Source organism: Hyperolius riggenbachi, chromosome 10 (assembly GCF_040937935.1).
Source record: "Hyperolius riggenbachi isolate aHypRig1 chromosome 10, aHypRig1.pri, whole genome shotgun sequence".
In the NCBI taxonomy this organism is placed as follows: Eukaryota; Metazoa; Chordata; class Amphibia; order Anura; family Hyperoliidae; genus Hyperolius; species Hyperolius riggenbachi.
In genome coordinates, this window is record NC_090655.1 from 126,180,599 (window position 1) to 126,192,751 (window position 12,153).

Genomic DNA, 12,153 nt, shown 5'->3' on the forward strand with positions numbered 1-12,153 from the left:
TTTCCAGATCTACATTATATCTGATAGAGAAAATACCAGAGCCATTTTCTGCAAGTAGGCAGATCTATGCAATGGAACCCAGCTGATATGGCGTTCCAATTAATTTTGTTAAACAGACAATGTGTTGGGGACACTAACTTTAAAGCATACCTATGTGGGTTTTTTTTTTATGTACGGTACACCAGCATTGCATTCTAACTAAACTTAGCTGTAGTGTAGCGGTTACCGTAAATAATCAAAACTAGTGCTTGGTAAGAGTACTTGTAGTGGGTGCAGACAGACTGAGCCATAGGCAAGCTAACTGTGGGTACATGCAAGAGTGAAGTGCAACCCCTCTGTGTTCAATGTGCACAACATTCTCAGTGGATTTACAACAGCTCTGATGGGAGAGCATATGTACCACTATGTAACTTACCGTAATTTGTAGTCACCAACCCCAAATTTAACATTATATCATAGTAGTTGATTTCATGAGCAAAGGGAGTGCATACATTTGCATACAAAATTTGCATAAACCTCCATTAACGCAGAATTATTCGCATCCCTACTAGTGACCACTACAAATAAGGCTACAAATCAGACAACTACAAATCAGCAGTGATGTTACTTGTATACTTTTTGTATATAAAAGATTCATGTGTACACATCAGATGTACAGTCACAATCAGATATGTATATCTGATTTAAAAACAGCGACTGCTTTATTGCAGCAGCACAAAACTTGTTTTTGCGATTGGTTTATTTCATTTCTGTGGACTTAACACTGTAATAACTGTATACGCAAGTCAGACCTGGAACCCACTAGGAGCGCTTTTCTGAGCGCTTTGTGATTTGAAAACTCTTGCTAATGTAATGCAATGGGTGTGATCCAATTTGAGCTATGTGATTTTATAAAAATCCCTCATAGCATTACATTAGCAAGAGCTTTTTCAAATCACTAGTGCTTAGAAATCACTCCTAGTGGGTTTCTGGCCTTATTTATGATGAGCATTATCGGAGAACTAGAAAATTTCATAATATTTTCTCTTTTAACTACAGTTTAAGGCTACTTACACACCAAGACGTTGCGTTTTAGGGGACGTTATGGTTGCATAACGTGCCCCTAACGCAACGCATGGTGGTACAGGAGAGGACGGTAGAGTGAGCCGCGTTAGGCGGCTCTATCCGCATAAGGTCTCCCAGGGTGGCGCCGATTGGCCGGCGGGACCACGTGATGCGGAGCGAGACACTCCGCATCTCGTGGTCCCGCTGGCCAATCAGCGGCCGCCAGTGCATTGCATATTAAGTAGCCATGTGCGTGGCAGCTACTGTAGCGGCATCTCCCCGCCTCCTCTCCGCCCCCCCCACTGAGCATGTGCAAACAGTCTAACGCAGCTAAAGCCGCTAGAACGCACAGCATGCTGCACTTTCACTACAACGTGCAGCGTTACATGTAACGCAACGTGGGCAGTGTGAACAGCCCACTTGTGTTACATTGCTGTGCTTTGGGGGAGCGTTACAGGCTGCACTAACGTGCGCCTGTAACGTCCCTGTGTGGAAGCAGCCTTAATTTATTAGAAGTCAGAGTCTGTGCATTTTTTCCTCGACTCTCACTCAATAGCCCTGATAGGAAGAGTTAATAAGCTTAATAAGGGGTTGCTGCTGGAAAGTTCAAAGAGTCATTACTTCTGCTTTTTTTCCTGCTTAAGACAGGGGCCCATATGCAATTCACTTTTTCTCCTGAGTTTTGTTTTCCTAGGAGATAATGTTTCATATTCTATTTAAAATAACTTTCCAGCACTCCAAATTTGAAAAAGTATACAAAAGTAGGTGATAAAGTGCTATCGAAATTTTGATGATTTTCTTGCTTTCTGGAGGCTTAAAGAGGAGCTGTTAGGTATAAGGTCTCAGAGAAAATAAACACATATATCAGTAGCTAAATGTAGGCTGTACTTACATTACATATGCATTTCACTGTCCACGTTTGTACTTTACAGAATTTTTATATAGTATATGCAGAGAATGATGCTCCTGACAGCTCATGGCAGGTTCCATGTTTTTCTGTCTTCTATGAAGCCAATTGTGTCGTCATGTCCTCCCTGCTTCCTGATCACAGAAAAGCTTGTACTGAATACCACAGTGTGCAGTGAATATTAATTAGCCATGTGGCTAGGAACAATAGCTGACTCCTGCAGTGTACTCTGCCCGGAGATTTATCAGTGCTATGCGCTGGACTGATTACAAGCTGCTGTAACGTCTCATTAGCAGCCGAGGGGAGGGCCCCAGAATGCTTTGCAGTATAGTATGCGGCTTGCGTCCTGCTTGGGTCTAACAGCTTTTCTGATAAGCACACATCAAAGGTAAGAGAGATTTTTATCTTCACTAATGCCTTTTTGGCTTCCTTCTAAACTGTTTAACACAGGAGAATAGAGGTTTAAATTAGCTTCTGCAGCCTGACAGTTACTCTTTAAAAGGCAGTTTATTGACAAATTTAAAAATATAACCTTGGAGAAAACTCAGGAGAAAAACTGAATTGCATATGGCCCAGAGTGTGGATTCTAAACTGCAACTGTGACAGTATGAAGCAATGTTTTTTAAAAAAAATATTTAACTGAAAATAAAAATATGAGACTTTTCTACAAATCTTCTATTTATTATCTGTACTACACATACAATTAATTGTATTACAAGTGTATTTTGGCTTCAGATTTCGTTGACTGTTCATTTATAACTGTTATTCTGACCACAGTAGCATGTGAATTATGCTTATTACTGGTCATATGTGGATTGTTTTATCTTGTAATTCTGTAAAAACTGTCTAATGAATTCTGTGAAATCTAAACATATGGACAGAGCACTGACCGACCAATGCAGGCTGAGGGTCCTCAGGGTGCCCATATGTATGGGGCTCTACTCACTAATCATTACAAGCTCTAATTATATTCAGAGGTGGGAAACTACACTATTTTTAATCTAAACCCCACATTTGTACAGTACTGTCAATAGTGACACTACCAGCCACTGCAATGCAGGACAACCACGTGTGTTCACGGTTTCCCTATTCATTTCAAAGGCGCTATGTACGACTACAGTGGCAGTCAATAATACACCCAAAAGTGCAAGACCACATTACATTTGACTTTATACTGCAGTTTGTGTAGTGCTTAGGCAATCCCAGCAGTACAAAGCTGAGGGACTGCAATGTGCAACCCTCATCTTAGTCATTGACCCTCTAGATGTGCCAAAAAGCAATCACTCACAGGAATGTCAGAATACACACATCAGTGGGCCAGTTTGAACATTTATAGAATGTTTACAGATTCTCTTTTAACAGACGTTTAAACCATGTAGTCATAGATTGTGCTCCAGTGAGAAATGCACACACAACACGTATGGAGGACAGACACACATGAAGCCAACAAAACAACTTACCCATGAACGAGCCTAAACTGCATATTAGGCTGAAAAAGCAGCTCTCGGGTGGAAGGTTTCCACATTTGCTACAATATAAAAACAAAGAAAATGGGATTTAAATTTCAGAATAAAAAATGTATTAATGTTACTATGCAAATACACACACAACAAATACTGCAGCCACAACTCCTACAATTGCGCACAATCTGGGAATTCTCATATAAAGAACAACAGATGGGAGGAATGCCTGGTTACACCAGGGTTCTGTAGGCAATCCAAATCTGTCAGATTACCACTATGCTGTTTGCTGCAAAGCTGATCTTTACTGTGTAGTTAGTGTTTCTGCTTACTTATTTATCAGTCTTATAAAGCTGCAGAGCCCGAATACCCTGAACATCAGTACTAAAGGCTGGTGTCTCAGCTGCCTACCACGTAAAGGCAATGGCCTCGATTCATAAAGCATTACCTCATGCGGTAATGCTGAAAACAGCAGACTTTACCGAGCACTTAGCAAAATGTCAATTCATAAAGGCTGTTACTGCATGAAAAGCTGACATTACCAACCAGGGAAATAAATTACCGCCTTGGCTGCAGTTACCAACAACACATGTCAGTAAATTGTCAGCAAATGTCAATTCATAAAGCCTTCAACAAGCGGTAAGCCTGGCGGTAGTTACCGACACCTCTAGTGAGGCGATAACAAGTTACCGACAGCTCTGATGAATGCAAAAGTGCAGAGAGCCGAAGTCTGTTTGAGTCATCAGTGGAGAGAGCTAGAGAGCCCTCTGTGTGAATCATTTGAGCAGGCAGGGAAAGACTGTGTGACTCATCTGTCTGAGTCATCAGTGGAGAGAGCCAGAGAGCCGTCTGTGTGATTCATTTCTGCAGGGCAAAGAGAGAATCGAGACACTGCTCTACTCTACCGCTCAATGGGCTGCGGTAATTTACCGACCTCCAAGGGCAGCTGGGGAAATCTTTATGAATTAGCACACAGACCGGGAAAATACAGAGTGCGGTGTTTTCCCGACAAGATTTTTTTTTATCGCACTGCTGTTTATGAATCGAGGCCAATGCATCCATTGCAGCGCAAAATGCATTTTTAGGGTACTGCGAACGCATTGCCATTCCATTAATTTAAAAAAAGGCCAGAAATTTGGGTGGCAATGGAGACACTGACAGCTGTGTAAACCGAGCATTACTGCTTCCTTACGAGCAGGGGCATTCCTAGGATCTTTAATCTGGGGGCACTAAGAGGAGTGACTGTGCAGCAGGTATAGCAATAGCTCAGTAGATCCTTCCAGTAGAACTGCAGTTGGAGCCCACTTTAATCACAAGACAAGAAGCTGGTAAAGTAAAAAAAATCCATATATAGCCAAGGTGCACACAGAGAAATTATTGTCTCAAGATCTCTTAGCACTACCATTTTCAGGACAGGAAAAAAAAAAATGGAGCCAGGTTAGATTTCCATAGCTAACCGCCATTGTATTTTCCGATGATCAGATGATTCTAGTAGTTTCCTGGTTCTCTTCCCTTCACCAATGAGAAGAACATGCCAGCTGGCTTGACCAAGCAGCACAATTATTTGCAGACATGTTTATTCTGCAGTCAGATCTTGCTTTCTGTTAGACTGTGGTCGCCTGGATGCACTTTCACGGATTGCATAATCGTAGGACGGCCAATTCAAATAATCGGACAAATTGCCCATTCATACAGTATGTATGCTTTTCATAAAACCTAGGGCATGGCATGGATACATGTTCTTTTCATCATGCTGATATTCTGTATTCCGTTTCTTCGACAACAAGCATGGTGCCAGTGGAGTTATGTTAAGTCAGAACACCTGATCTGCACATTCTTTTTGGGCCACTGATTGAAAACTTTTTACACCTAGGATATAAAAACTTGTACAAACGTGCAAGTTTTCCGCATGACCAATCTGACTGCATGACCGACCACACGACCAAGCGATTGCACTAGGGTTGCAACGGTATGAAAATTCACGGTATGATAACCGTCAAAAAAAATATCACGGTATGACGGTATTACGGTATACGGTATTACGCAATTATTCGCATTACAATTACCCTTATAAAAATAAGAAAAGGTCAAAGTTGAACAAACTCTTCTTTATTAGACCCTTAATGGTTAGGGTCCTCCTGTCATACTTGAAATATTTACTCTTCTAAATGTAAAAAAAAAACAACAATACCAAAAGTAAATCTCATTCTCCCCGTGTCACATGACTGCCTATGGCAGAGAGGGCAGATAATAAGGCCATTGGAAAGCACAGTAGGTTAATATGTCTGCTTCCATGAATCAGGAAGTAGAGACTGTGCAGATTTATTTTAGGATTGTATCAGCTGTAACAAAGAAAGAAATTGCTGTTGCATATCTTTGAGCAGAGGGGAGGACATTTGAGTTCAGGTCCACTTCAAAAATGCTGGTGGTACACTTTACTATACACCTTAAAGTTTACCAGAGATAAAGCATAGTGAAAGTTTTATACATAACTGCGGCTTCCTCCAACCCATCATGCGCACAGATCCCTCCCACGCCGCCATCCTCAGCCTTTTCTATCGCTGGTATTGAGTCCGGTAACTTGAGCCAGTCGCGGCCAGTCTGAGCATGCGCAGTGCGTTCTCTGCAGCGGAGAATAATACTACGTAGGCGTAGTACTATTTTCTGCAAGAGATGGAGGGAGCGCACTGCACATGCATAAAACTGGCCGTGACTGGCCAAAGTTACGGGACTCAGTAACAGCGATAGAAAAGGCTGAGGATGGCGGCGTGGGAGGGATCTGTGTGCATGATGGGTTGGAGGAAGCCGCAGTTATGTATAAAACTTTCACTATGCTGCGTCTCTGGTTTCCTTTAAAGGATACCAGAGCTGAAAAATAAAATGCAAATGGGTGGAGCGGACATGAGTTAGGCGAAGTCCTGTGCTAAGCCACTGCAGACGATTTCTTTAAAAAGTAGGGGGACAGAGTAGAACAGGGGGGGGGGGGCAGTGGGCATGAGGACACATGACATCACACAGAGACATGCATCAGGGAGACATCACTTGTATGTACAGTATATACAGTAACACACACACACACATTCACATCCATCAGGCAGACATCCATCCATCCATCAGGCAGACATCCACACATCCATCAGGCAGACATCCCACACACATACATCAGGCAGACACATCTCACACACACAAGCCATACATATACACACTGGCTGCATTCAAATACAGCACCTCTCCCACAGCAACACTGCTCATCTGGTGTCATTAAGCTTCAGCTCCCCATGTGCAGTGCGTCTCTCGCTCCTTCTCCCGGGCGGGCGGCGTGCTCATCATTTTCATGGGGGGAGGAGAGCTGGACATTCCTTTGAACACTGATCTGTATCAGTGTTTATGTCAGCTCTGCAGTCGGGGGAGGCAGGGGGCTGCATGCATCTAGCAGGAGGGAGAACGGGCTGTAGCCTTTTCTCATTTGCCTATTTATTTTGGCAGGAATGACCTGGTGACTCCCCCTCTGCCTTTGTAGTACAGTCCGCAATAAAAAAAAAAATACAAGCAGATATGCCGGGAAATAGATCTCTGTGTGCGCTCCAGCCGTGGCTGCGTCATCACAGGACGCGTATCATCACCACCCAGCTCCTGCACTCATGTCGCAAGCCTCCCGCAATCAGGAACTAGCTTTGGGAGCTTGCCTTCGTAACGAGGAAGACGGAGAGCAGGACAATGCCGGAGCGGTGGCGAGGGATACGGAAATACAGCAAAAACCGGTATTTCCTAAAAGTGCTTACCGCGATTACCGTGCATTGTAAAACCGTGGTATACCGTAATACCGGTAAATCGCGGCAACCCTAGATTGCACGACTTGTATTTTCCACGTACCAACCAACTGAACGAACAGCTCATCTGCATACTGAGCACACAAGATAACTGCACAAGAAGGGCACATTCAAAACAAGTAGGACATCACCGCTCTGCTTCAGTTGCTTATCCGCTTGTCCCATTGACAAAGGAACTTTCCGAAACGCTGCGTCTGGGTAATGCAGCGGTGTGTTGTACCCTGCCTCCTCACTTTGTGTATACTACATTTGCATTGGACTGTTCATTATCCATTGCTTTAGATATCAGTATCAGTTAGTACCTTTTATTGTTAGCAGTCACAACAGTTTGCTATGTGGATCTCTGCCTTTTAGTGTGCATTTTGTTTGCACCAAAAATTTTTTTCCTGTAAGCTGCATCTATCAGGTCTACTGATTACTGTCATGTACTCTTTGTATATACATTATCTATTGTGCTTCTTTGCATGTATTTGACTGCACTTTATCAGCCTATGCCTTTCAATATATTAATTTGCATTGGAAACTGCATGGTGTGCATATTTCTTTATGTATATAGTTTGGTATATTTTATACAGCACCCTAGACTAAAAATATAGCTAGTATTAACTATATATATGGTGTGCATCCTCATGTGTATAGATTGTCTCACATTCAAAACAAGTACCTCAAGCAACTTGTACACACGTGACCAACTGCACGATATCAACCCAACAGTCGTGTGAGGTGCTATGAAAAGAAACATATATCCAGGCACATCACCTCTAGTTAGGACATTAAAAATAAGTTATTAGGGAAAGGGAGGTGCTAAAAAGGGAGTGTGGGCAGAAAATTATAAAAAAAAACTAATTAACCCTTTGGACACTAGCATGCAAATGTTCAAACAAATGCGTTCACAGATTCATTCATCCAGGCACCACTGTTATCCCTACAGTGCGTTATGAGGGCCTTCTTGAAGGAGGGGGAAACTAAGGGCCTGCACCCACTAACGCAGTTGTGCCCGCTTCTGTCCGCTTTTCAGCATCTGTAACATTGATGTGTAACTGAAAAGCGGAAACAACTGCGTCAGTGGGCTCAGGCCCTAATATGGGGGTTTAGGTAGGGAGTTCCATAGTGTTGGAGCAGCTCTTAAGAAGTCCTGGAGGCGTGCATGGGATTGGGTGATGCGGGGGGATAGTCAGGCGAAGTTCATTGGAGGAGCGGAGTGAGCGGCTATGTGTGTACCTCTGGGTAAGATGGGAAATGTAGGTTGGGCAGGTTTTGTGGACAGATTTTCAGGCCAGACACAGTATCTTGAACAATTCTGGACTGAATATGAAGCCAATGAAGGGATTCATAGAGGGGAACCGCCGTGGTGGAGCGATGGGAGGAGTGAAAAATTCTGACTGCCGCATTCATGATTGACTGCAGTGGGGCAATAAAGAGACCAGACAGAAGAGCGTTGCAGTAGTCAAGGCAGGAAATTATGAGGGCGTGGATGAGAAGTTTGATGACAGAGGTCAGGAAAGGGCAGATCTTGCAGATGTTACGGAGGTGGAAGTTGCTGGGCTTTGTAAGGTTTTGGATGTAGGGGATGAAGGAGCATGCGGAGTCAAGGGTGACACCCAGACAGCGGGCTTCAGAGGTAGGGCGAAAGGCAGTGGTGTTAACAGTGACATTCACATCTGGGAGGTTCAGGTATGGCCGGGGTGGGAAGATCATAAATTCCGTTTTGTCCAGGTTTAGTTTCAGGAACCTAGTGGACATCCAGGAGGAGATGGCTGATAGGCAGGAGGAGACCTTGTCCATGGTAGTGGTGGATAGGTCAGGGGTGTGGAGGTAGATCTGGGTGTCATCTGCACACACAATAGTTAAAACACATGGAGGAGAGAACCTTGCCAATGGAGGATATGTAAAGGGAGAACAGTAGGGGGCCAAGGACCGAGCCTTGGGGTACTTGGGGGGCAGGATAAACTCTCCAAGTACACACAAGGTGCATTTCTCTATGTCTTCCCCTTTGTTTTGTGCAAGAGTTCAGGTCCCCTTTAAGTTGTATAGGTCCAGAATTGCATTGTCTGGCAATGTGTTGTCCAGGAAATGCACTACTGAGCATCCACACATTGAGTGGTAGCTGGATGTGAAGTTAACCCTCCTGGCGGTAACCCCGACCTACACTCGGGGTAGCTGCCACAGAGGATTACATGGCCCCGGGAGGAATTTTTTGAATAAAAATTGTTGTAAACCTTGTAGCTAGCACTAGGCTACCTACCTGTGTCCCCCAAGTCCCTCCGCTCTGCTCCTCCCGATTGCCACCATTATATATACCACCCTCTGGATCCCACGATAGCGCAGCCTCTCCAATCACCTACAGGCTTCGCTATGGGGAGGATCGGTACTGGGCATGACGTAGATGACGTCAGACATGTCCGATCGTCGCCATAGTGACAACTGAAGCTAATTGGGGAGACTGCGGCTCTCACGGGATCACGGCTGGGTAAATGTAAGCGCCGACGTTCGGTGGGATCAGAGAGGTGTCTTGAGGGACACAGGTAGCTAGCCAAGTGCTAGCTACAAGGTTTGCAACAAGTTTTATTCAAAAAATTACTCCCGTGGACACAACCACCGAAACTGCGTACCGCCAGGGAGGTTAAGCTCAGTTTAGTACTTATAGGTCTTCTCCGATAAAAGAACAGTACACAGTGATGCTTGCTTGGCTATTTTGTATTGAGAGAGAAAAACTTGTAGTGGAGAGGACTACAATAGAGAATGGCCAGAAATATATAGGTAGCAATTCCTTCCAAGAAGGGCTGAGGACAGGAGATCAGACAACTACACTCACTTAACTGATTTCTGGTTGGGCAGGTGCAGATTGTCCCCAAGGCAGTTGCATAAGAGAAAATACACTAGGCATTATATAAAGATACTAGTAAAAAAAAAAAAAAAAAAAAAAAAAAGGCCGCCCATTAAAAAAATGGGCGCTAGGCTACTACGGGCACTCCCTCAGCGGCGCTAGTCTACTTTAGGGGACCCACCGCAAATCCCCATAGACACTTTCAGCTGGGCTGCAAAACGGAACAAATGGCTTCCGTTTGCTTGTTGAAACCCCCACAAGCCTTATATCCCCGGGTAGCTACGCATGTCCTCTAACGAATTTTGCGGGTTTCGGTAAAAAAAAAGTTTAAACTGACTGTGTAGGAGCCGCGGAACGACCGCAATTTCGGGTCCGTCGGCAATCTTAGTTCTGCTCTGCAGGTCGTTTCTTCCTCCTCATTGGAGGGATTGTTAGGTGGGGGCGTGCCAGCTAACAAACCCTCCAATGAGGAGGAAGAAAGAGACCTGCACAGCAGAATTAAGATGGCCGACGGAATCGAGATTTAGGTCGTTCGGTGGCTCCTACACGGCCAATTTAAACTTTCTGTTACCGAAAACCTCCCAATTCATTACAGGGCATGCTTACCTATCCATGGGTATATGGCTTGTGGGGGTTTCGACAAGCAAACGGAAGCCATTTGTTCCGTTTTGCAGCCCAGCTGAAAGTGTCTATGGGGATTTGCGGTGGGTCCCCTAAAGTAGACTAGCGCCCCCTCTTCCACCCCAGCAACGCAAGCACAGATGCGTCCCGCTCGCCCGTCCTCCACCGCTGTCTGCAGCATATGTACACAAGGAGATGTTGCTTGCTTGGCAGTTGGAAAAAGATGTTATTTCCCACAATGCAATGAGGTTCACAGACAGCAAACTGTCAAGTCTGGAAGCAGGGACACACACACACACACACACACACACACACACACACACACACAGGGAAAGGATGCAGAGACACAGGGGTTTTATTAGGTAGGGTGAAATGCACATAGCATTTAATTCTCGCTTCAGAGCTCATAGTTAGCAGGGGCATGTGTGCCCCTGCTAAAACGCCGCTATCCCGCGGCTAAACAGGGGTCCCTTCACCCCCAAACCCTCCCCTGCAAAATCAACGACCAACTTGGTCGTAAATTTTGCTCTTCCTGGAGGCAGGGCTAATGGCTGCAGCCCTGCCTCCCAGCGCGTCTATCAGACGCGCATCGCCGCCTCTCCCCCGCCCCTCTCGGTGAAGGAAGACAGAGGGGCGGGGGAGAGGCGGAGGTACGCATCTGATAGACGCGCGGGAGGCAGGGCTGCGGCGGTTAGCCCTACCCCAATGCGGAAGCGCTCCCCCGCTGTACGGAGGGGATTTGGGGGATCAGGGACCCCCGTTAAGCCGCGGGATAGCGGCGTTTTAGCAGGGGCACACATGCCCCTGCAATCTATGAGGTCTGAAGCGAGATTTATTCTCGCTTCAGACTCTCTTTAATGGAAAAGTCAGCTTGACAGTAATTATACTGAACACAGTTGAGCAAGAAAATGGTTTCTACTCCTCATCATTCTGTATTTCATATTTCTGTATCTCCAGCTGACTTTCATGACCAATGCAATAGGGAGAGGTTTACCAAGTAGGTGCAAAGAAAACCAAATTTCACTTATAAAAACAAAATAGGGATTTTGATAGGTTAGCTTAGGAAACTCCTATATTTGTTTGTTTTACTTCGTTTTGCATTTATATACATGTTATTGCCATATCTCTATCAATTACATAAATGTGAGCGTTTTCCATATAGTGTTTCTTTACCTATTCTAAGGCATATGCAGCAAGTGCTCTGTAAACTATGTTATCATATTATCAGTTCCTGTTATAGGTGTTCCTCTGCTGACATAGCAGAATTACGCTGAAACCTAAACATTACATACAGGTACAGCCTAAAACTGGAAAGAAAAAGTAAAGTAAATAAATGAAACCAGCTGTGGCCATGAGAGACAGCTTTAGACTCGGTACTTCAAGTCTCTGAAGGTTACCAGACCTGCAATTTAAATGTTATGTACAACCTGACACTGATCTTTATGAGCATCCCTGAAGCAGACC

At 44.6% G+C, this 12,153-nt stretch overlaps 1 protein-coding gene across 3 annotated transcripts in view; it reads right to left on the bottom strand.

Moving 5' to 3' along the window:
- Positions 1–12,153, bottom strand: part of LOC137535998 (transmembrane protein 150A-like) — a 185,753-nt gene that overhangs the window by 42,569 nt on the left and 131,031 nt on the right. For all 3 annotated transcript variants that reach the window (XM_068257922.1, XM_068257923.1, XM_068257924.1), the window contains exon 4: positions 3,412–3,479. In XM_068257922.1, the coding sequence (XP_068114023.1) occupies positions 3,412–3,479 (68 nt within the window). The remainder of the gene's footprint in view (positions 1–3,411; positions 3,480–12,153) is intronic.